The 24,361-nt window shown below is 35.3% G+C and overlaps 3 protein-coding genes across 8 annotated transcripts; 2 read left to right on the plus strand and 1 right to left on the minus strand.

The window, feature by feature from the left end:
• The first annotated feature begins 841 nt into the window (after positions 1–841).
• Positions 842–10,008, plus strand: LOC111990545 (uncharacterized). 3 transcript variants are annotated; one of them, XM_065763700.1, is made up of 12 exons: positions 842–1,216; positions 1,756–1,986; positions 2,127–2,254; positions 2,597–2,705; positions 2,846–2,885; positions 3,871–3,960; positions 4,074–4,173; positions 4,308–4,447; positions 4,832–4,934; positions 5,513–6,240; positions 7,025–7,354; positions 9,912–10,008. In XM_065763700.1, exons 2-11 carry the CDS (start codon positions 1,848–1,850, stop codon positions 7,311–7,313), a joined length of 1,866 nt encoding a protein of 621 aa, XP_065619772.1. In that variant the 5' UTR covers positions 842–1,216; positions 1,756–1,847; the 3' UTR covers positions 7,314–7,354; positions 9,912–10,008. The 3 variants fall into 3 exon arrangements, with proteins under 3 accessions (XP_065619772.1, XP_023878101.1, XP_065619773.1); XM_024022333.2 differs by lacking the exon at positions 9,912–10,008 and having other exon boundaries at positions 843–1,216; positions 7,025–7,638; XM_065763701.1 differs by lacking the exon at positions 9,912–10,008 and having other exon boundaries at positions 843–1,110; positions 7,025–7,638.
• Positions 9,080–15,210, plus strand: LOC111990555 (iron-sulfur cluster co-chaperone protein HscB homolog). Of its 4 annotated transcripts, XR_002880663.2 has the most exons (8): positions 9,081–9,527; positions 9,912–10,008; positions 10,122–10,211; positions 11,229–11,294; positions 13,191–13,259; positions 13,608–13,750; positions 14,170–14,256; positions 14,525–15,210. XR_002880663.2 is itself a non-coding variant. In XM_065763703.1 (7 exons), exons 1-6 carry the CDS (start codon positions 9,190–9,192, stop codon positions 13,743–13,745), a joined length of 798 nt encoding a protein of 265 aa, XP_065619775.1. In that variant the 5' UTR covers positions 9,080–9,189; the 3' UTR covers positions 13,746–13,750; positions 14,525–15,210. The 4 variants fall into 4 exon arrangements, 3 of the variants coding, with proteins under 3 accessions (XP_065619775.1, XP_065619774.1, XP_023878110.1); XM_065763703.1 differs by lacking the exon at positions 14,170–14,256 and having other exon boundaries at positions 9,080–9,527; XM_024022342.2 differs by lacking the exon at positions 14,525–15,210 and having other exon boundaries at positions 14,170–14,496.
• Positions 15,211–18,086: 2,876 nt separating this feature from the next.
• LOC111990552 (putative pentatricopeptide repeat-containing protein At5g06400, mitochondrial) lies at positions 18,087–20,711 on the minus strand. The gene has a single exon (XM_024022339.2). It carries the CDS (start codon positions 20,680–20,682, stop codon positions 18,160–18,162), a length of 2,523 nt encoding a protein of 840 aa, XP_023878107.2. The 5' UTR covers positions 20,683–20,711; the 3' UTR covers positions 18,087–18,159.
• Between the last annotated feature and the right edge of the window lie 3,650 nt (positions 20,712–24,361).

The raw sequence follows: 24,361 nt of genomic DNA on the forward strand, positions 1-24,361 counted from the left end.
GGAATCTAGATGCCAGGAGTAATGTGGATTCCCCTTTACCAAACGCCAAATTACTTCTTTTTTAAAAAGATATAAGTATATTGGTTATTACTAATTAACTTGCTTCCGTGTATATATATTTTTTCTTCTCCAAAAAAAAAAAACTTGCTTCCTTTTACATGGAATGAATGCCACCTCTTTCTCCCCTCATGCTACTAATGTATCTTAAAACAGAAAACAAAAAAAAAAAACGTGTCCATTTCAAATTTTTTGTTAATAATTTACACAGACCTCATCGCTTATCTCTTTCATCCCTCATTTTCTTTTTCTTTTTTTCAATTATTTAGCAAAAACTACTCAAATCGTGCTCTTCATAAACATAGCATAAAAGATAAACCCGTGCCAAATCCTTCACATTTTATTTTTGGTAACAAAGGAAATATTTTTAATTTTAATTAAAGAAAAACTAGATCCTTTTATTTTAAGGAAAATCCAGAAGCTTTTATATATATATATATATATATTAAGACATAAGTTAATAAATTATTTTAGACAAATATTTATTAGAAATTAATAAAATTGGGAAACTTTTTGACAGATTTATTAATTTTCGATAAAAATTTTCTTAAAATAATTTGTTATTAACATTATATATATATATATATATATAGAAAAAAACGATGAGAGAGAGAGAGTTTACGAGGCGCGTTCCCTAAAATCTAGTGGCTGGGATTATTAGCTACAGTGACAAAGCTGCGTCACCGACGACTTACCCTGACAAACGAGTGAAACGACCATAACAACCACACGTCTTATGGAAAGAAACTTCATGAGCTTTTTACAAGGTGGTCCCCACCATACACACTGTCCCAAACCCCAGTACAATCCCAATACCTATGTTCCTCACAAATCTGAACTTTCCTTTTTTATATTTTTTGAGAAGATTAATACTATTTTTTAATACTAAATAATTTTTGGGAAAAAAAAAGAAAGAAAAAAAGAAAGAAAAGAAAGTGATTCTGCGTTGTGTCTGGAATTCGTTAATACCCAAGAGGGAATAATAACTTGCATAGGAATTAGGATTTTTGGAATAGCCCCTGTTGTATGTCCGTCTAGGCGGTCGAACATCAGGTGAAGCTGTCTCCTTTCTTTCTCACTGAAATCAAAGTTTGGGATCTCCATTTGGGTGTTCAGGATTTCAGTTTTTAGCTCATAAAGCCCACTTGGGTGTTCCTATGTGAGTTCAATTTCCACAAGAATTTTCATCTGGGTGCATTCATTTTTTTTCATGTTCTGGTTTTGTTTTTGATGAATTCAAATTGTTTGTGTATGTGCGGGGGGGGCTTTGTATGTTTTGGTTTTGCATTCATTTGGTCTGAGGTGAAAATGGATTTTGGGAATTTTATTGGTATGGTATGCTAAGAAAGGTAAAAGTCTAGTCTTTGAGAGCTCTAAATAGTTGTTTTCTAATGGCTTTTTAATGAAACTTAAGGATTTTCTACTTTCATGTGCTTTATAAGATGAAAATATTAGTAAAGAACTTTTGCAGTCACCATTCAAGGCTCTTATGTTAATGCATAGATGCTTTTCTTTCATTACACGCATATAATATAAGTAATTTTGGTTAATCGTGCTTATTGAGATGTAAATTTCAGCTGTGTACACATGTTGCAAGGATGGTATCAGTTTTTTGAGGTCCTGTTAATTATTATCGCCTCTTATTCTTATTCATAAAACAACATTTAACACTTCCTAGTATAATCTTAAATTCATCAGATGGTGCTGAAATCCATTAATAGTACGTGGCATAGATTCTCCACTTGACTGTTTGAGAGAGATAGTTTTATGATTTGCTTGGAGATGCAAAGATGGAGGAAAAAATGAAGATTACTCAATACAGGGAGAGGATGGACAAGACACTTGCGTCTCCTGATCTGAAAAATGGGGAGAGACTTAAAACTCTAGTCAAGGATCAACTCCTACATTCTACGAAAGATGAAGCCAAAGGTTATATATTCCCTAGACTTTTCCTTTTGACTTCCTTAAAAAAGCTATGTTGTATGTTACCTTATCTTAATATGAATTACAAACACGAAAATTTCATAAGGTTGTAAAACACTTTTTAAATTAGATTTTTGGTTTTGCAGGATTAAATGAGAAAGTCATTGAAAAAAGGACTGCAGAAGTGTCAAATTTTCTTGACATGTTGAGGAGTGCTTCTGTAAATGATAATGAGGGACTGAAAGCCAGTGAGAAATCACATGCTGAATGGAAGGTAGAGCATATAATTTACATGATCCCTTCCCCTTTCCTTTTTTCCGTAGTTAACCCTTTTGTAATTTGAATTATCTTCTTCGTTTCCACACTCTCTCCACCCTGGAACCTTTATTGTTTCTTCTATCAAGACACTTCCTTTCTATGGAAAATTGAAGGAATTAAGTCTGATGAGTGACTTCATCTGCTGATTAGTAGAGAATTTAACAAAAGCTAATGTGGCTTGAAAAAAAAAAAAAAAGCTTGTCCAGCTGCTTATGATGTTTATATTTGGATGGGCCTGCAGATTACATTTCATTACAGGTGTTAGGATACTTTATTGACAATCTGCTACTTTTGACAGTTAAAACAGGATAATGAAGAGTACCGTGTAATGTATCGTGAAGGTCCCCATGGCACTCCCTTTCATTCATTACTGGTTGAAGGCTATGTAGATGGGCCTGTTGATGTTTGTAAGTTATAGCAGAATATCCTGACATCTTTAGCCTCATCCTATAATGATGAAAAATAAAGCATTCTAATTATTTAGGCTGTTGGTTATCATTGAATATCAAAATGAAAACTTTAAGATAAATTTCTTCCTTCATTGCAGGTTTATGCATCTCATGGGAGTCATCCCTCTACAGGAAATGGTGAGAATTTTTCCTTCATTCTACGTGCTTGTTTTCTACATTTTATGGCCTGATGTATGCTTCATGATTCTGCTGAATATGAGTAATATAGTAGAAACATAAATCACCTTGTCTAAGATATGGTTTTCTTTTCCTTTATTTTTTATTTTTGGGGGGCGGGGGGAGGGGGGATTATTTTAGAAATGCAGAAAGCATAAATTTCCAGCATTAAGTAGCTGCTACAGTAATATAACTTTTATCAGTTGACACTATTTCGTTTGGTTTTCGAGTTGTTGGCATTATATGAGGCCCTATAAGTTCATGTATTGGTTTAAATGTTCTTTAAATTTGAGGATGTGCAACTGTCAAAATTTTCAGATTTTTTTTTTCTCTTTTACATCCCTTCCTATGTTCATGGTACTGATTATTAAAATTTGAGTTTGTGCAACTGTCAAAATTTTAGGATTTTTTTTGTTTCTTTTACATCCCTTCCTATGTTCCTACCCTACTGACAGCATGGTACATTCACATTGAAAAAAAAGGAAAAAAAGGATGGATTCCTGAGATGTCTGATGTAGCACCTATTGTTAATGAGAAGATGAGAGAATATTAGTTGGGATATTTTTCCTGTCTATCCTGCAATTTATTTCTTATTAACATTTACTCTTGTCTCTTATCTGAAAAAAAAAAAGTTGGCTGAAGGGGATTGGTGAGGGCTTGTGCAATAGTTACCACTGAGTGCATCAACAGGAAGTGTTGAGATTGAGAAATTAACAATGTGCGTAGGCAACCCTCCCAGTTTAAGTGTGTGTATGTTTGCACATGTTGTGCTTATGCTTGCCTTGGGGTGGTAAGCACACAAAAGGTGTTGGTTGAGAGAGAGATAGAGAGAGAATGCAATATGAGTTTATGACATTTGGCAACCCATCTTTCAATCTAGACTTTAGTGATACTGTAATTTTGACAATAATTCCATTCTCTCTTTATATATTTTATATTTTGTCAGGTGGCCTCAGTTCACTATTCCAACTTTCAAAATTATCACTTGCAAATGTTTACAAAGGGTCCGGATTGGTGAACAGATATCTTTAGTGAGGTTTGTCTAGCATAAACCAATGCATTTCTTAGAATTTTTTGTTTTTTACTTTTACTTCCTCAAATATATTGCAGTTTGAAAATCTGATTTTTCTTTAAATTCTTGGAAGAAAGGATGAAGCTTTCTTGGCCACTGTCATCAAGAGAGGCTGTTGTGCACTATTTTTTGTTTGAGTACTTTCAAGATGATCTCATTGTTGTTCTTCTAAACACGGTAGCACTTGCAATCTTTCACGGATTTGATTTTTGACTCAGATGCAATGTGTTTTTTGTGCATATGCCTGAAATTCAAGCTATTTCTAGATTCAAATCTGAAGTAAAAGTATTTTGTTACAATTTTGCTTCCAGATCTCTGATTCAGAAGGCATTGACACGGCCACTCATGGTTTTACCAATGAGGCAATCCCTGAAGTAGAGGATGTTATTAGGATTGATTTGGTAGGAGGCTATGCTTTGCAAAAGGTGACCCCAGAAAGAAGTTACTTTCGGTGAGTGTTGATTGGCTAATGTATATATAAGCAGTCCTGTAACTAAATCCAATTTATTTGGGATGCAGATTATACTCGACTAGGCTTATGGACATTTAAATCTGTAAACAACCCGTTATATTTTGGTCTAAAAATGATGAGAGCCTTGATGATTTAGGCTTTTCTATATGTATTCATTTTTGTTCACATAATTTTAAATGGGTCTAATGGCTTTCCCATTGATAGAAAAGCTTACAGTACCAACTTATTAAAAAAAAAAAATCCTGACATTACCATTGGCAATAATATATGCATTAAACTGCTAATTAAGTAATGGAACATGATTGATTGCCTTGGTTAGTGCTCCATCAATTATAAAAATTTACGAACTTTTAATTTTTGTAGGACAATAGCAAATTTTGATATCAAGCTGGATTTTGTCCCTCCATCCCTAATAAACTTTATCTCAAGGCAGCTCATTGGCAATGGTTTCAGACTGTATAAAAAGGTTATACATTATATTCTCTTAAAGACTTTTGTTTTGCCTTACATATCTGGTTCAATATATCACTTTTATTGTCCACTAGGTCAGCAATAATGCCAATTCATTGAGGAATATTACTATTTTAGTTAGTTGTGAATGAAATTGAGTCTAACCAAATCATCCAACTCATTCTAGAATGAACTGGATATAGAAGACTTTTGCTTTTGGATTTTTTTTTTCTCAGAGAACTGGATATAGCCTACTTATTCATTGGATTTCAGGTTTTAATGAACAGACATTTTTTTGGGTAATTGATAAACAGAGACACTTAACATGACATATAAACTCAAAATGTATTTGCCAATGAGCTCTAGCTCAAATGGCACTTCCTCCTCCTTTAATAATGGGATAAAGGTTAAAGTTGTGGGTTCAGCACCCATGAGGTATGTGTCTCTGAATTGGGGGGGACCTCAAAATGTACTTGGTTGGACTCATAAATGGATGGCATTAGTTAACATCATATATGTTATAGTTCTCTCATCCTCATCTACATCAATCCTGTTCTATCATTTTCTCATATTTTTCAATCCTCAACATCACAGGCAGTGTCATCTATGTTTAAGTGTGATGAAGATTTTAGCAAGGCATTGGGGGACCCACTGTATACTAAAGTGCGTGAAGCTCTTTGTTCAACTTATGTATCAAATAGGGCTGTGGAAGGGAAAGAGCAGAAGACTGACGCATGCGTTCTTCCCGAAGAACATCTTATTGGAAGTAGTAGGGATGATATGAGTGATACGATTCTGGAGGTTAATGGCACTTACCATGTAGATGAATCTGAGCCAAAGAATGCGAGAGTTACAGATAGGAAAGCCTTTGGGGAGATTGAAGAGGAAGAGAGTGAAGAAAGCAAACATTTTGAGGAGGATAGCAAGGATATAGAAAAAGTTTCAACCAAGGAATTCATAGAAAGTTGTAATGAGGACATGGAAAAAGTTTTATCCAAGGAATTCATAGAAAGTTGTAGTAATGTAAATGACAATAGAAATATTTTAATCAGGCCTGAGGTGGAACAAGCTCTGGGAACATTAGAGAAGGTCATCTCAATGGTTCGGGTTTATGGTTTTAATGCCCAACCTAGGTTCTCTTCCGGGGTCATCAGTGAAGAACCTCCAATTATGGACAAGAGTCTGCTAAAGGACACAAATTCTTTGGAAGATGACAGAGTATCTTCAAATGGTGAGGCTAGTCTTGAAGTATCCAAAAAGGAAACCATAGAGAGGACATCACAAGAACAACCTAGGAATAGCTCTAGCAATCACAGCTTCAGGTAATTATGTTAATAAACCAAGTCATAATAATTATTTTTTCACAATATACCTCTGCATGTCCTTAGGCAATTGGAGTCTAGTTTTGAATTTGTATCCTCCATTTTTGCTCATGTATTCTGAATCTTTCATTCATTTTGGTTTTTTTTTTTTGGGTGAAAATGTGATTTCTTTTTTAACTTAAAAAAATGTCATTTCACCCAACTTAAATTGAAAGAGGAAAAGTATTTCTTCTCTTAGTTTTTGCTTTATTGCTACTTTCCGTTACTTCTTTTTTGATACAATATAAGCCTCTTCACATGTGCTCTCAAGTGAGTTCAAAGGCTCTTACTTCTTTTATTTCTTAAAAATGTTTATTTTGCCTAGTTATTATAACCCTTAAATGGAGGACAAGAATCAGATTGCCTAGTTTTTCTTAAATCTTTTTGTTTTAACAATTTTATCATCATCGTATTCTGTATAATAAATTCTTTCATTTTGCTTTTAACTATATAATGACCTTTTTGACGAATCAAACATTTTATTTTGTTACAATAAGTGGTGGAGGGGGGATTTGAACTCCAGCTCAGTTCACTTCTATGGAAGAATCGGGCAATGTCCCCAAGCTACAAAATCCTATTCTTTTTATAATAGTATGGATGACAAACCAGAGTCCACAGTTATGGCTATCCTGACACTCTCTTTTTTTTCCCCCCCTTCTTGAATAACTTATTACTCACCTAAGCAGAATTTGTCTCACTTGTAAATACAAGAAGTAAATGGTACCGTCTTGATCATGTTTTGCAGGCGTGCTGGATCAAATTCTCACTCAAGGGAAGTAAACCATAACAAAATAGCACCAGCATCACCAGAGCAGTATGTTTCAGCTCCTAGTGAGGCTAACCAAGTTGCTTTGTGTTCCGCTGGGAATGGGACAACTGAATTACTGAATTTGGACCAAAGTGTGAATGATATTAATCAAATTAGCACCGATGCAAATGGCATCCATGAAAGTAGTCTAGATGGAGACAAGTCAAGCAAAGAGAAAAGGCATAGGATGTGTTGTTTCAGCATTGGCACATCACTAAGACGTTGAATTAGTTGAAATGGCAACAGAGGGAAATTCAAGAAACACAGGTTTGATACAGTCATACCTACAATTCAATCCTTAACAGATCACCTAAGAGATTTTTTAACATCTTGTTCGAAAACTTGTATCATGATGATATCTATTACAAGTTTTATTTTAGATCTTTCACTTTGGGCATATATGTTTTCAATAATTTTTGTTTTTACCATTTCCTTTTTGTCCTTTTCGGTTAAAGATGTACCAGCAGATGAAAAAATTGAGCTGTTTGGATGCCAATGCAATGATAATGGAAAAATATTCGGTCAATGCAAAATAGACTTTGTTATTGTTACTTGGTGTAATAGTTTCTTACATGATATTCTTGGATAATCAAACTGTCTTTAAATGTTACCTTGAATTTGATTTAGCAATTTGTGAAAGTTGTTTATGTTTATAAATGAACTACGCTATTTATAAATAGTTCAAGTTCGGCTCGGGAAAAACTTTGTTCATGTTCTTTTGTTTAGCAAGTAAACTAAGCTCAAGTACAAGTTTAGACTCGACCATTAAATAAGTCAAGTTCAAAGATAATAATGTGTTTATGAACAAGCTTGTGAATATGCAAGTTCGGTTTAACAATATATAATTTTATATTTTTATATGTATATTTATTCAAAAATATATTTATATAGATTTGAAAATGGATTGTGCACGATTGTTAGTAGGTTCATTTAATATCAAATTTGTATTTGTATCTAATTGATAATATAAATAGGTTATTCATCGTATAATTCATCAATTTGTAATTATTGTGAAGGATAAAAATTTTTAGTCATGACTTTACTATATATAGGAAAAGAGGAAGAAAATGGTAACATTGAATTTTTTTAAAAAAAACTAGTGGGATTAAATTGACATTTTTTTTAAAAAAAAATTATTTTTATGATCAACATGAAATTAAGCCTAAAACTTCATTGAGCTATGCCTACAAGCTAAGAGCCCTGTAGCTCGCTCATTTGGTTAATATATTCTGTATGTTCATGACATCTATGATATAAATCTTAGTCTCCCTTTGTAAATATCGAATTATCGAAAAAAAAAATTAGGATAAAGAGATTTTTTTAGAGAGAGAAAAAAATAGTTAAAATTCAATTTAGTTCCTTGATTTTTTACTTTAGTTGTCAAATTAGTTTTTAAGTTTAATTTTTGTCAATTTAGTCCATCCCTAAAAATAGCCAATTTGGTCATTTTATCCAAATTTGATAGCAAATCATTCATGATATATATATATATATATCTATCTATATATATCTTTTAAAAAACGTATTTGGTCATTTTATCCAAATTTGATAGCAAATCATTCATGATATATATATATATATATATATCTATATATATCTTTTAAAAAACGGCTTCATTTGTCAATAGATTCGAAGAGAAATATCAAATTGATTCATCACGATATAGTGTGGATAAGATTAGCAAAAATCAAACTAATTTTTTTTTTTTAATTTTCTTAGGTAATACGAAAAATCAAACATTAAAATGAACTAAAATTGAAATTTGACAACTTTTTTGTTGTTGTTAAATTTAAACCCTCAATCTCTCTTTCTTTTTCTTTTTTTTTTTTCTTTTTTTCTTTTAAAAAAATTTAAGAATAAACCCTCAAACTCAAAAAGTAAAGTCTTATGTAGTAGAATAAAAGACATTAGGTTGGATCGGTACCGAAAATTCAATTAATGATTTTGAGAAAATAATTATCAAGACCGCAGAAATCAAAGTATTAAAAAACCACTTAAACCCTCCTAACCAGAAGCAACCGCAACACAAAAACAAAACAGAAATACTAAAACCTCCAAAGGCCAAGGTCGGTCGAAGTGTTTCCATAGAAAAGTACAGAAAAATGTGGAAAAGTAAGGTTTGGAATTTGACACTTGTCTCCACCATTCTCAGACGAAGAACAACCCTCCTTTCCATATCTCATTTCCAAAGCAATTCCACTTCACACTTTCTATCTCCATCCTTTTCAACAATTTCCAGAACTTCTAATTTTGATTTTCTCGGGAATCCCAACTTTCCCGGAAAAACCTTCTGCTCGGAATCGGCAGAGAAATCCCATGTCCATGTCAGATGCTGGAGTTGTGGTAACGTGGCCAATGGGTCGCTGTTTCTCTTCTGTGACTCGTGTCGGAGCATTCAGCCCCTTGATCAATCCGTGGACTACTTCCAAATATTCGGCTTGTAAGTAATTTTTTTTTTTCCTTTTCATCTTGAAAAAAAATAAAAAATAAAAACCCATTTTACTCTGTTTCTTTGTCGAGAAAATTTGCTCATCAATAATTTTGGATTTTTAGAATTCATTATTTACTTTCTAGTACTCTGTATTTGTGGTTCATGTGTATTCATATTATAATAGATTTTGTATTTATTTGTTTAGAATTCAAAATTTACTTTTTGCTACATAAATTATAATACCCAATTCAAAATTTCAAGTTTAAAAGCTGATTGGAGATTCTAGAATAGATAAATGAGGAAAATAATGTTTTTTTTTCCTTCCAAGTTCTAGTATTATAGGCCAAGATTTATTTGTTTGAGTATTATATTATATGGTTTTAACTTTGGCAGGGAGAGGAAGTATGATATTGGGGTTGAGAATTTGGAGGGAAAGTACAAAGACTGGCAAAAAAAATTGCACCCTGATCTAGTTCACTCTAAATCTGAGGTCAGTCTATCAAGTTCTTCATTTTTGGAATTGGAAATACAAAATTTTGATTCGCTTCTTTTTTGGTTGGATAATCTTGTCTTGTGTTAAGTTTTTTTGAGGTCTTTTTGTAGAAAGAAAGAGGGTTTGCTGCTGAACAGTCTGCTCGGGTAATTGATGCGTACCGCACACTTAGCAAGCCATTGTTGAGGGCAATATACATTGTAAGTTTACTTTGAATAGATGCACTTTATGTTTATAGAGGTATTATTTCAGAAATGTATCCTGGACTGGGTTATCAGATTTTACATGGTTTCATTTTTCCGAACTTTACTCGTTGATAACATTTTCTTTAATCATGATTATTTTTTTATTGTCAGGTTTTAATCATGGTTATATTTTGTATAGAAATATATATTCTTACTCAAGTTGGGTTGAAAGGCCAGGAATGACTTATGTGGCTACCCATTGTTTTAAATTTCAGTTGCTAGAATAATTAGTTTAGGCCTGCTTCTGCAATTTATTGAGAACATGGGGCATTTTGAGCTTAATAAATCTAAACATCTTGATTTCTTTCAGTGCCCTTAATATATATATATATATATATAAGTTATAGTACAATTGTTTCTTGGGATGGGTGAAAATTCTAGACAAAAACAACATGATTTTAAAAAATATAGTAGTAGTAAAGCCAAGAGCCTTGTACCTCAACCGGCACTGCCTGGTGTCTCTAAATGAGACATCTAGGGTTCAAATCCCTCCTCCCCCATTGTAATAATAAAAAAGAAAAAAGAAAGAAAGAAAGAAAGAGTATTGTAGCAGTAAATCTGGATCATCTTAGTTGAAGATATTGATCCTATGGCATACTTATTTTGTTATAATAGATTGATATGGGTGTACTTAGTATGACCTAAAAGGCTGGCAGGAATAGTTGCAACAGAGGCATGTGATGAACCTGCTCATTTATTCACTAGACTTTCTATTAAATTTATGTATTTGTAACATTCTGTTGGTGGTTATGTATAAATGCATTTGGTATGTGGGACTGCATCTCAGAAGATAAATACGATACCACTGAGAAAAGGATCCTATCTTGATGACATTTGTAGATTATGAAGTCTGTCTACACCTGATTTCATTATAAATATCCTTGTATTAATTTTGTATTTCTTGAAGTTTGTGAAATTAAGAATTATCCAAGAAAAAGTTTGTGAAATTAAGATTTGTCAGTTCTTTTACAGATGAGGCTTGAAGGTGTAGATGTTGATGAAGAAGAAACACTTTCAGATCCAGAGTTGCTATCTGAGGTAATTTATGTCTAATTGGTCTACTTCAAGATATTTGATCATTTATAGTTTGTGTATACATGACAGTTCTATCTGCATTTTAATGTCATTTCTCCCTTTTCAACGTATACTTTGCCTTGCATAATTAGAAGGCCTATCAAAAGAGTGATAAACAGAATGGAAGATGGTCTGAGTATCCTGCTCATTGCTTTTGTTACAAAAATTATGAACAATTTTGAAGTTCCTGAGCCAGAAGTAACATAATATTTGCAAGGATCCATGTAAAACATGTTTGATTGAGGGATGAAAACTAACACAGGCAATGAGATGCCAACTGCATTTTAGTTTAGTTTAGTTTAGTGTCAGGGGCAATTCTCTAGTTCTGGTTTCTAAACATGGGTAATATTATTCTATTGGGTCTTATTTTGGGGTTTGATTTTTTGATTGGTTTTATTTGCTAGTTTAGTTACTTAATTTGTTCTTAGTTATCAAAGGCCAAGTATTCCAAATCCTATTAGGGTTAGGGTATTAGTCATCTAGTTATATGGATGCAATGCTTTCTCTTTGAAGGGAAGATGTTTTGTAAATTTTCAGATGCTATGAAACTTTTTGTGATACAACATTCTCCGAGGTGTGACGCTGAGGAAATTTTAGGTGTGATGCCTAGAAGCCCATCTTTTGTTCTCCTTCGTCCTTGAATTTCCAGAAATTTGAAACCAAACAACCACACATTGATTTGTCATAGTTAAAACCGTAAAATACAAAAGTTCAACCCTAAATCAAATAGCCACAAATAACCCACAAACAGCCAAACTACCGTATTTGGGTTACTAGTTACTGCTGTTCCCAGCCCTGGAACAGTAACCCAAACCTTAGATTTTCCCTATGTTTCATCCCTAAATCCTACTATTCCTTTACACCATTAGAAACACTATGTTTCTCACTATTTTCAGCCTTTTTTTCCTGCCAAACCCTAACCCTAATTCTTCAAAATCTTAGCTGTCCAGCACTTTGAAGTCTAATTTGATTTCATTCCCCTTCACCCTTCATAAAAAAACATTGCATGTAATTATTATCTAGATTCTAGGGAGGTCGTGTGCTTTTTTGTAATCCTCTGTATTTCTAGATGTGAAACCTTTGATTACAAATTATGGTTTATCATTATTATAGGCCTTTTTGACTTGTATTGTTGTGAGTGTATATATATATTTTCCAATGATAGTTAACTTGTTATAGTAGTCTCATTAATTTATTTAACAAATATAAAGAACTTACTGCAATCTTAAATTACAACCTTTGAAGTACTACAAGTACAATTGCATTTGTATTTTGTTTTTTAGTTCCTCCTTAATTATATATGGGAATGAGCAACTGACTTGGTAAATGTTCGTGATACGACTCAATCCAAGGGGTAGCACAATTGGTTGAGGACCATGCCTTGTGAAATAGAGGTCACTAGTTTGAATCTTCTCTTCTCCCTCCCCCTAGGGCCAAACCCACTTGTAAATAATATATATAGTCAAATTTAACTAGGCAAACTTTGTTTCATGAAATTATTGGCACTGCTGTAGCGGATGGTTAAGGCCTGCTATGACAGATGGAGATAATTTTATGGACTTTAAATAGCCAAAATATATTTCATGAAGCTGTTCACAGTAGTGTCAGAAGCAGTGGTTTGTTAGCGGACGTGGATAATTTTGTAGAAAAAAAAGCTTCTTTTTTTATTTCAAGAAGTGACTGTTTTTCCATAATCAAAAACAGAATTCACCTCCAAAATTTGGTTTTGAGTGAGTTTTCATTTATTTTGGTCTAATTGCTAATAGGAAAGCTTTTTGACTCTGTGAACCTTTATGTTTTTTAATTATAATATTTCAGTTCTTAAATCAAAGAGTAAGAATTTAAAAATCTAAATTGCAGATTTTGGAAATCAGGGAAGCTGTTGAAGAGGCAGCTGACTCTCAGGAGTTGCATCAAATTCAGTCTCAGGTATGACGGAGCACTCCATCACTGGACATATTTTGTGAGAATGTGGTAGTCAGTCAGAATGCCAGGGTTGCCTGTACCTTAGTTTGAATCTTTTAAAATCATCATATGTTTTCAGTTTGCAAGAAGATTTGAAAAATGATGGCTGATTCAGGGACCTGAATGGATAATTTAAGTCATCTAGCTACATGATTATAGGGCTATGTAGGTCTCTTACACAAATGTCGAGATTGGTGGGAGCGAACCCTGTCACAACTCAGCTGCGCTTACTCTATTTTCTAGTAGGAAAGTTTTCATGATTGCTGTCCTGGTTCAAGTTTTAATCAGAAATATGCATATTTGTTTGTCCAGATGCAAGAGAAGCTGGATCATTGGTCAAAATCTTTTTCAAATGCATTTCAATGCCGGAAGTTTGAAGAAGCTCTAAATTCTATCCGACGAATGACTTACTACCAGCGTGTAAATGAAGAAATTGTGAAGAAGCTTTAATATAGGTATGCAATGCAAGTTTTTTTTTTTTGTCCCGCTCTTTTTTATTGGAAATGTGAGTTTCGGAATCATCTTTTGGGGAAAAGATTTCTTTTTAGGAGTGATTTCTTCACCTCAAGGTCACAAACTCTGACTTGTTTAATGATTTTGGGTGGTGAATTAATTAGCTTTCTTGCTAATAGCCTAATGATCTGTTAACGACAAAACATGTTCTCATTGTAAGTCAGTTCCAATATTTTTTGTATTTGAGGAATAATTTGGAAAAAATCGAATATAATTTAAGATGATTTGTATGTCTGCAAATTATTTAATATGAATTTCAAGTTGGGATCCATTACCTCTTTGTTTGTAAATTGTTTTAGACTAAGTTCTACATGCTCGTAATTATAAATAAGTTTCTGAGCCATTGCCCACCCATTGTCAGGATCTTGGTGGTCTAGCGCCCACTTTTGCAGTTGTAGAGTCAACAATTTAATGCCAAAATTCACAAGCCAATGTCTTCTGGATATTTGTGAGTATTGAATGATATGGCTGCGTAAGCATTCACTTTAAGGTTGAGAAATTCAATACTATGAATACAGTTGTAGCCATTTGTCTGCTCTCCCATGTAGGGCAGGGTGGAGGGCAAGGCTGCGTTCAAGATACACAGGGTGCTTGTGTAACTTGTCAATAAAAATAAATCTGTATTATTTTTCCCTTTTATCTTGTTAGCTTCATAGAAGCAAAATCTTGAATTCTTGAATTCTTGATCCTTGTTTGCTTGTTCCTTTTTATGGTAGGATCTGTTCAAAATTCAAATGCCTGGTCAAGACTGCATACTATCACGTAAGACAAACATGAATAGAACCTCAAAAATACAAAGGTCGTGGTTGAGGATTTATGGACAAAGCCATAGATGTTTGCCATGCCATGAGACTATTTATTTTTTCTTATTCTAATCTGTGGTTTCCAGTTATTCATCTGTTTTTTGCTTAAATCGACACTGTTTTCTTTCCAGTGTTGCCAGTTGGTTTTTTAATGATTTGGACAGGCATATGGCAGAATGCATGTATTTCTAATCTTACTAAAGAATGTTTGATGTTTTTCTCAAAAAGAAGAAAAAAAATAGGAAAAAATGTTTGATGTTAGAATAACAGATGACATCATGGATCGAAACTGCTTGCACTTGGAAGAGCTAGAGATAGTCCGTTAGTACTTGAATAACAGCTTCATCCTTTACCTGTCATCTTTCAATAATATCAGAAATAATGAAAATTTGTCTATTATCTTGGTTAATGCGAAGTGGCAGTTGCTAACTTTGAATGCATTTTCTTTAAAGGTTTTTATACCTATAATTTGTAATGAGGTCAGATGTAATTTTGTTTCATTTTGGGCTCTCCATTAGAAGGGGCAATAACAAGAAATAGCCAAGTGTAAGAGCTGGTAGAATCAGTTATAATCGTCGGAGAATCACGATTCTATTTGATCCCACTCTGATTCTTCTTTACAATTGTTCTTTGTATGATCCAGATTGATTCCATGGTCTAGGATTGATAGGGACGAGGGTAGGGAGCCATCTGACTTTGAGTTTTATTTTGTGCTTGTTGTGAAAGATAAATTACCTAATAAGACTGTCTTATGAAAAGTCACTCTCACAACATATAGGTACCACAGGTTAGCATCTATACGCAATTGTTACCTAAATTTTTACCTATGGATACCCAAACCCAACCCAAGCCTGATTTTTGGGTTTTTTTTTTTTGGTAGAGTTTTTATTTTATTTTTTTTTTTAATTTAAGCAAATCATCTATATAGGTAAAGTTAGCCTGAAAACTAGAGAACTCTTAAAAAACTAGTCTGACCTCCATTAAACTACACCTTCGTCTTTGTTTTCCATAACTCAGCTTTTCACTTTACATCATTGTTAGAAATCAAAAGCACAAATAAATACATTGAAAAGGCGAAGTATAATTGTTACATTTATATTACCATAAAAACAATAAACACAAAGCATAATTGAATTCAATCCCTCAAAATTCAATTTCTCACATAATGTTTTTCCCCTTTTATGGTTTCACTTTCACCCTTAATTCATACAGGACTAATTCTAAAACATAGGTGGTGCTAATAGGATGATTAGCATCATATAAAATAAACGCCACAGCTGGTTCAACTAATTCCACAGGACATGCTTATGTTATGTGTACAATGGATAGATAGCACATAAGTTTATTAAAAGTTAAAACTCTATTTCGAGGCAAACCTAGTTCAAGAAATAGTTGTAATCTATTCTACATTTAAGTACAAAAGAGGTTATGTAAGGATTTACACTTTTACATAGAAAATTTTGAAGGAAAGATATATGACAGTTATTGCAGAGAAACCAAATCCTAAAGTGAATGTGCAGTACAAAAAATTGAACCCATCCAGCAACAATTTCAAAGCAATCAAATGCACAAGTGGGTTTGCAAAAACTCTAACGTTTGGATTAAACTAAAGCACCAGATAGTTCTTTCACACAATCAATTCCAAAAGGTATGCATAGCCAGTTGTTCCAGACAATTAGGGGCCGTTTGGTACGTGATTTTAAGCAACACTTTTCAGTTTTTAAACAACATTATACATATTTTTACATACTTTTTCATCCAAACGTATTTCTAAAAAATATAAACAACGTTACCAAACAGTCTCTCAATTTCAAAAGGGTAGGTAATCTATGTATCTATATATATATATATATATAATAGGCGAAGTTGAGAAAAACTCAAATTAGAATTTCAAATTAGAGTTCCAATTTTGTGTCATTTGTCCTAAATTATTTATTTTTAAGAGTTTTATTTTTTAATTTTAGAATCAAATGTGGGATCACATCATAAATATTCATTTAAGTGAGTTATTAAGTACAAAAACCAAAGAGTCTAGAATAAATGAATCGTAAAAAAAAAAAAAAAAGTGCTTCACAATAATTAAAAATAAAAAAATGGATAATTTACATTTTATGCCTAATAAGAGCATCACCATCAGGTGTGTAAAATGCCAAATATTTGGCATTTGGCACACCAAACACCAAAAATCCTCCCTCATGAGGCGTGTCAAATGCCAAAACATTTGGCACATATGAACAGTGACGTTTCAAAGATGGCATGGTATAGACAGAAATGGTATATGAAAATATTAATTTTTTAAATAATTTTCTCTCTCCTCTCTGTCATTTTATCTCCTTTTTTTTTTGGTATGCCTCACTTTCTCTCAGCCCTTCTCTCTCCCCTCTCTCTCTGTATCTCAGCCTCTCTCACAATCCACCACAGTGATCTCTCCACTCGCCGCCTTGCCTCTGCCGCTCACCAGCAGCTCACCTCCTCCACTCGCCAAGCAACTTGCCTCTCCTCCAACGCCAACGCCACTCACCTCCACCGATGCCGCTCGCCAAGCAACTTGCTTTGCCTACGCCGATGCTGCTCCAAGCAACCTACCTTCACCAAAATCTACCCGATCTCACTAAAATCTGCCGAAATCCTTACAATTTTTTTAAAAAAGTTAATAAAATAGAAAAATGATTATTAATAGTACTTAAATTATATATGTAAGAATTATATTATATATTTTATTGTATATTTTTAAGTGTATTCATGCATATTCATGAGATTACAAGTTAGTTATGCATAAAAAGACAACAGAACCCGCCAAGCAAAATGCCAAAAGAATCAAAGCCATGGAGAAACTGACTCACTGGCCGTGAAGTTGCTGAAGGGGGCTGAAAGTCAAAAAGTGAAACACTTTTTTTTTTTTTTAAATAAATTGAAAAAAAAAAAATTTATGGGCCTAGCTTGGGTAATATCCAAACCCAACCCGATTATCATTTATAAACTAGGTATTACCCTAAACTTTTGGATTGGGTACCCATTACTTAATGGATTTGGCCATCCCTAACTGCATGAGTGTGAAGCCCACCAAACGTGAGAGAGGCATAACATAAAAGTGTAAAACCCTCTCATGGTTGAAGTAAGAGAAGGTATATAGTGTTTTCGCTCCATATAGCATCACACTCACAATGTATGGAGGCCCCCACACACCGTGAGTGTGATGCTGTATGTATCAAAAACATAATATACTTTCACGCTTACACACTGTGAATGCGATGCTGTATTTTTGTAATTTGTTTGGTAAAGTCATACACGCCAGCCCAACCCCCAACATGAAATCAGGTTCATGAGGAAGGTGTTTCATAATAACCGTGTCACATGCTGTGAGTCTGTGACCTTACAGACAATCTTAACTAGCGCACAAAGCTTTAGTAAATTTAGAGTTGTATCCTGAAGGACCCGAATAAAAGTTGAATTAAATTAAAGCCCCAAAAAAAAGAAAAAATAAAAAGAAAAGAATAGTTGTTAAAACAAAATTAAAACAAATACTTACAAAAAATACTTAAAATAGATTATGTTAAGAACTTGCGTTTTGATCTTAGAGCTAATTTTTGTTGTAACACTGAACGAGCTAAATCTTGCTTCCCTTCCCTGTTTAGCCCGTAAAAAACTTCTCGAAAATTAACAGTACTAGGAGTGATCCCATTACTTGCCATTTCAGATATAAGCTGCATGGCCTCTTCAGAACTATTTGCCTTACAGAGAGAGGTAATAAACATTGAATAAGTTTTAAAATCAGGCAAAGGCCCTTTTAATTTCATACGATGGAAGATATTCCAAGCATCAGAAACCTTCCCCATGTTCATGTAACCACGTATCAATTCTGAATAAGTAACAATAGTTGGTTGGCAACCTTCTTGTTGCATTTTCTGAAAAACTTCCAGAGCTCTTTCTATCTGCTTCGCCTTCAGGAAATGAGCCATTAAAGATGTATAAACGTGGACAGTCGGATTAATCCCCGCCTGCCTCATAGAATCCACCTTAGTCATTGCCTCTTCCATGCGTCCCTTTTGTAGTAGTCCATGAACAAGACTTCCATAAGTGTACTGATCCAATGTAGATCCTTCTGCCCCAACCTCATCCACCAATGCTTGAGCTTCTTCCAGCTTCCCAGCTCGACAAAGAGCCCTAATGTACATGGAATGACTAAGTGGAATTGTAAAACCAACCCTAAGGAGAGAATCTGTGCATTTTTTAGCATCCAACAGCCTACCCACTTTACATAAGCAACCAACATAAGCTTCAACCAGTTCTTTGTCAGGGATATGTCCCGCATGAATCATCTCATCAAATATTTTAACGGCTTCATCCACCTTCCTACCTTTCCTACTACAAAGATTTATAATCAAATACTTGTATGTACTGCCAGTTGGGTTACAACCATTAGCTTTCATCTCCCCAAATATATTCAAAGCAATCTCGGTCAGACCAGCACGACCATATTGCATAATCATGATTGTCCATGTATCTGATGTTATTGAGTAACCTCTTCTTCGCATTTCATAGAAGAGGTTTCTCATGTGCTTGAAATCTTTTCCACGTCCAGCAATTTTAATGGCCATATTGTAGGTCTCTGTAGTGTGGCTAAAACCAGCTTGTTTTCCTACCCATGAGAAAAAGTGTAATGCTGCAGAACCATGCATATTGCAGTTATGCAAAATCTCCACAACAAGATCTGGTGTGAACTGAATATTGCATTTCTCCAAAGCTTCTTGAATTAAGCACCAATCTGTCGAGGATGACAAAATCCTACAAATTTCTTGCAAATCATGCTCATCATAATTCCTTGGAAGTGGCTCTACCAAGTGACAATCCATTCTTACTGCCTCTGATTGGTTAGAGTTTAACTCCATATTGAGCTCTTGCTCTTTGGATGCATCAGTACGAGGTGACTCACCTTCTTGAGGGTAAAGCTCATGGATTCTCTGCATTTGCTTTATTTTTTCAATACTACCTACATCTCCCTTTTTCTCCATGTAAGATATAACCCAATCAAATATTTCATCTTGAACATCTATCTTGGATGCCCGCATTTCATTCAAAACATTGAAAATCTCATCTGTCTTAGAAATCTTACAGAGCTCCTTAATGAATACTGAAAAAGATTTCCAAGTGGGCCTGATGCCCATGTCTTCCATGCTCTTAAAAACTTTCCATGCTTCAGATATACGGTTTTGGCTGATGTGACCAGCAACCATGGCTGTGATTGCCACAGTATCTGGCTCCACTCCTCTTTCCAGCATCTCATCATATAGCATGCAGCCTTTTTCATACTCACCCAGCCTGAAGAGACGCTGCATCAGCTCTGTATAGGTAGAGGTCATAGGCAAATGCTCTGACTCTTTCATGCTTTGAAACATCTCAAGTGCCTTAGAAACATCATTTCTCCTTAAATACCCATTGATGATAATCCCATAAACCTTCCCATCAATAAGTTGTTTTTTCTTCATAATATCAATAATTTCCAAAGCATCCGCAATCCTACCAGCCCTACACAGTCCTTTCACCAAGGTCTCAAAGTATTCAGCATCAATTGTTACATCTTTATTTTTGAGGTCACGAATCCATTCTAAAGCTTCTCTTATTCTCCCAGAAATGCACAAACTTTTCAGCACATATCCATAAACAATGTGTTCTGGAGTCTGACAAACTCTCATCATGTCTTCTGCAACTGAGTGAATAGCACCCATATCTCCTAATCTTGCTAAGCAATTCATTATCATCTTATACAAATTCATATCAATCACCATCTCCTTCTTTACCATCTCCTTGTAGAATTCTATCACAATGTCATCTTTTCCAGCTGCACAAAGAGCACGCATCATCTTTTTGTAAACCTGCACGTCTGGTTCACAACCACACTTCCTCATATTATTAAAGACCAGCAAGGCTTTGCTAATTAACTTTGCATTCCCATATATGGAGATAAGAATGGTCCAAGTCTTAATATCCTTCTCACAAAAGTGCTTCTCCATTTCCTCCACTAACTTCTCCACCAACTGAAATTCTCCAGCTTCCCCAGCTATGAACAACATGGTATTGTAAATCCTAGTTGTATGACGAAATCCATCTCCAACTACCATTTTGGGAAATCGAAGAGTTATCACTGTTCACGGAACAGAGAGAAAAAAAAATATATAATATATATATATGATATATATCTCTGCAGGAAGGAGTTTGTGGTTTCAAAAAGCCCCGAAGGAAAGAAAAAGTGGAAAAGCAAAAGGGTCCTTCATTCACATATGAACCACAAGAACGCTCCATATGTTCAGGGGGCTAAATGTTGAGGGTCATTTCTGTAAAGCAAGCCCAACCCACAAAACAGGCAATAAAGGTGGCAAGCATGAAATAAGACTGTTAGGCCCAAGCAGCAGGAAAGGTAGGACACAGGCCCATAATCATGAATAAATGGGTCTTGAGGAAGCAAGTGGGCCCAATGGGCCCGGAAAGTAAGAAAGGACACCCATGGGCAACGTATGTTATGAAAAAGTAAGAATGGGCCGCAGCAGGCCCAAAGCAATGTAAACAAAGAAAGTCAGGGGATAATGGCAAGCCCATGAACCCCAAGGATGAGAAGAGGAAATTGGGCCGAGGAAGTCCCAATTGAGTTAGTAAATGCCCATGGGATACAAAATTAGTAAATGGACCAAGGGAGTCCTAAAAGAAGTAAAAGGGCCAGATAAGCCCAAGTGAAAAGAGAGGGACGCTGAGAGCCCACGAGCAATGGACACCAGTGGCCATATTAAGCCACTGAGGGAAAGAAAGGAACGGCAGGCCTGAAAAGAGGCCTAGAGGAACAAATTGCCACGCAGAAAGGCCAAACAACACGATGGGAAAAGAATTGGTTGAAAAGGAACACAAGGCCCAGTACACGGCAAAGCCCAGGCCTTATGGGGATAGGAAATCAGAGCAGCAACTCGCGGGAAGCCAGAAGCGGACAGCAGGCAAATGCAAGCAATGTCTTCAGCCCATCGGCAGATGCATGAAGAGCAGGCAGCCTTCAGACGTTAAACCACGCGCAAGGCCCAGACACCACCAGCCTGTACCCAGCCAATAAAGGCATGGTAGGGTCATGGGTCAGAGGTAAGAGGGCATGGTTTGGAGGTGGGGAGAGGGGAAGACCTGTTTTGAGGTCCCTACTCAGACTCTTTTGGGAGTACGTCCTGCTGGATGGCATATCACCCAAAAGAGGCAAGGCTGAGTGGGGACCAATAGGTGCATGCCATGAGAGATAGGAGAGAGAAACATCACCGCAGCAGGACAAGGTGCCGCGGCGACACTAACAGACAAATCGTTGTCTGTGTCTGTGGCAGAGGGGCTCGCAGACAGCAGTAAGGGTCTGCGAGTGCGCCCAGACCAGATACGAAAACGGTTAGAGGGTAGAATAGTAAAGAATCGACCTCGGCAGGCTCTATAAAAGGCGCCTCTCCATGTAAGAAAAAAAAAAAGGTCAGGAGTCACGAGAGCAATACTATGCAACTTAAAAAAAGGAATACTCTGTAACTTGTTTAGAAAAACAGGAGGAAGATAACTAAAAACGATAAAAGTGGAAAATCACTAAGAAAGGACTAGAAAGAAAGAGCGAAAGAGAGAAAAACGGAAGTGAGAGTGGCATGCACCGATAGGCCCCTTCCCTTCTCTCCATCTCGAATCACTACTCTCTTCTACAGTTATTTTGAGAAGTCCCCATTCAGGCCCGCCTCTCTCAAACCTATTAACTTCCACGGCAGGAATCCCGTTTTCCTTTCCTCGGAGGTTAATCGCGTTGAGAAGGGCGTTCTTTCTCTTTGGCCTACTCCTGCGGGCCAAAACTGAATTTATTACATAAACTGTGGATTAAATCTTCATTACTATTTGCCCTTACTGTTCATTTGTCAAAGTTGTTGAATGTTATTGTAGTTTGGTCATTTCTTGTTAAAAGAACTATCTGGTCATTCCAGACATATGATTTTGTTTTGTCAATTGTATCTGCCTGCTCCGCAAGCTCTTCTCTGGAACAGCTCAGTCTGCGGTAAGTACTCTCCTGGCAGACGAGGCATAGTTCGCGCACAAACCAGCCAAGTTGAGTTCTAGTTGGCCCGGTCTCGACTCCTGCAACCCAGAACACTTGGGCCTACATTCACAAAGGACCAGCCCGGCCCAACATAGCAAAAAAGGCCCCTACATAAGTACAAAAACCAAAGAGTCTAGAATAAATTAATCGTAAAAAAAAAAAAAAAGTGCTTCACAATAATTAAAAATAAAAAAATGGATAATTTACATTTTATGCCTAATAAGAGCATCACCATTAGGTGTGTAAAATGCCAAATATTTGGCATTTGGCACACCAAACACCAAAAATCCTCCCTCATGAGGCGTGTCAAATGCCAAAACATTTGGCACATATGAACAGTGACGTTTCAAAGATGGCATGGTATAGACAGAAATGGTATATGAAAATATTAATTTTTTAAATAATTTTCTCTCTCCTCTCTTCATTTTATCTCCTTTTTTTTTTGGTATGCCTCACTTTCTCTCAGCCCTTCTCTCTCCCCTCTCTCTCTGTATCTCAGCCTCTCTCACAATCCACCAAGTGATCTCTCCACTCGCCGCCTTGCCTCTGCGCTCACCAGCAGCTCACCTACTCCACTCGCCAAGCTCACCTCCCCACTCGCCAAGCAACTGCCTCTCCTCCACGCCAACGCCACTCACCTCCACCGATGCCGCCGCCAAGCAACTTGCTTTGCCTACGCCGATGCTGCTCCAAGCAACCTACCTTCACCAAAATCTACCCGATCTCACTAAAATCCGCCGAAATCCTTACAATTTTTTTAAAAAGTTAATAAAATAGAAAAATGATTATTAATAGTACTTAAATTATATATGTAAGAATTATATTATATATTTATTGTATATTTTTAAGTGTATTCATGCATATTCATGAGATTACAAGTTAGTTATGCATAAAAAGACAACGAACCCGCCAAGCAAATGCCAAAAGAATCAAAGCCATGGAGAAACTGACTCACTGGCCGTGAAGTTGCTGAAGGGGGCTGAAAGTCAAAAAGTGAAACACTTTTTTTTTTTTTTAAATAAATTGAAAAAAAAAAATTTATGGGCCAGCTTGGGTAATATCCAAACCCAACCCGATTATCATTTATAAACTAGGTATTACCCTAAACTTTTGGATTGGTACCCATTACTTAATGGATTTGGCCATCCCTAACTGCATGAGTGTGAAGCCCACCAAACGTGAGAGAGGCATAACATAAAAGTGTAAAACCCTCTCATGTTGAAGTAAGAGAAGGTATATAGTGTTTTCGCTCCATATAGCATCACACTCACAATGTATAGGCCCCCACACACCGTGAGTGTGATGCTGTATGTAACAAAAACATAATATACTTTCACGCTTACACACTGTGAATGCGATGCTGTAATTTGTTTGGTAAAGTCATACACGCCAGCCCAACCCCCAACATGAAATCAGGTTCATGAGGAAGGTGTTTCATAATAACCGTGTCACATGCTGTGAGTCTGTGACCTTACAGACAATCTTAACTAGCGCACAAAGCTTTAGTAAATTTAGAGTTGTATCCTGAAGGACCCGAATAAAAGTTGAATTAAATTAAAGCCCCAAAAAAAAGAAAAAATAAAAAGAAAAGAATAGTTGTTAAAACAAAATTAAAACAAATACTTACAAAAATACTTAAAATAGATTATGTTAAGAACTTG

Source organism: Quercus suber, unplaced genomic scaffold, assembly GCF_002906115.3.
Source record: "Quercus suber isolate HL8 unplaced genomic scaffold, Cork oak 2.0 scaffold_520, whole genome shotgun sequence".
Lineage (NCBI taxonomy): Eukaryota > Viridiplantae > Streptophyta > Magnoliopsida > Fagales > Fagaceae > Quercus > Quercus suber.

What these genes read in the sequence shown, in the direction of transcription:
- LOC111990545 (XM_065763700.1), top strand. Translation starts at nt 1,848, where the DNA reads ATGGAGGAAAAAATGAAGATTACTCAATACAGGGAGAGGATGGACAAG. An exon ending in TACGAAAGATGAAGCCAAAG is followed by an intron (nt 1,987 to 2,126) that starts GTTATATATTCC and finishes TTGGTTTTGCAG; the next exon opens with GATTAAATGAGAAAGTCATT. An exon ending in TCTAGCAATCACAGCTTCAG is followed by an intron (nt 6,241 to 7,024) that starts GTAATTATGTTA and finishes CATGTTTTGCAG; the next exon opens with GCGTGCTGGATCAAATTCTC.
- LOC111990555 (XM_065763703.1), top strand. Translation starts at nt 9,190, where the DNA reads ATGTGGAAAAGTAAGGTTTGGAATTTGACACTTGTCTCCACCATTCTC. An exon ending in TAGTTCACTCTAAATCTGAG is followed by an intron (nt 10,009 to 10,121) that starts GTCAGTCTATCA and finishes GTCTTTTTGTAG; the next exon opens with AAAGAAAGAGGGTTTGCTGC. An exon ending in TGTTGAGGGCAATATACATT is followed by an intron (nt 10,212 to 11,228) that starts GTAAGTTTACTT and finishes GTTCTTTTACAG; the next exon opens with ATGAGGCTTGAAGGTGTAGA.
- LOC111990552 (XM_024022339.2), bottom strand. Translation starts at nt 20,682, where the DNA reads ATGTTGTTCATAGCTGGGGAAGCTGGAGAATTTCAGTTGGTGGAGAAG.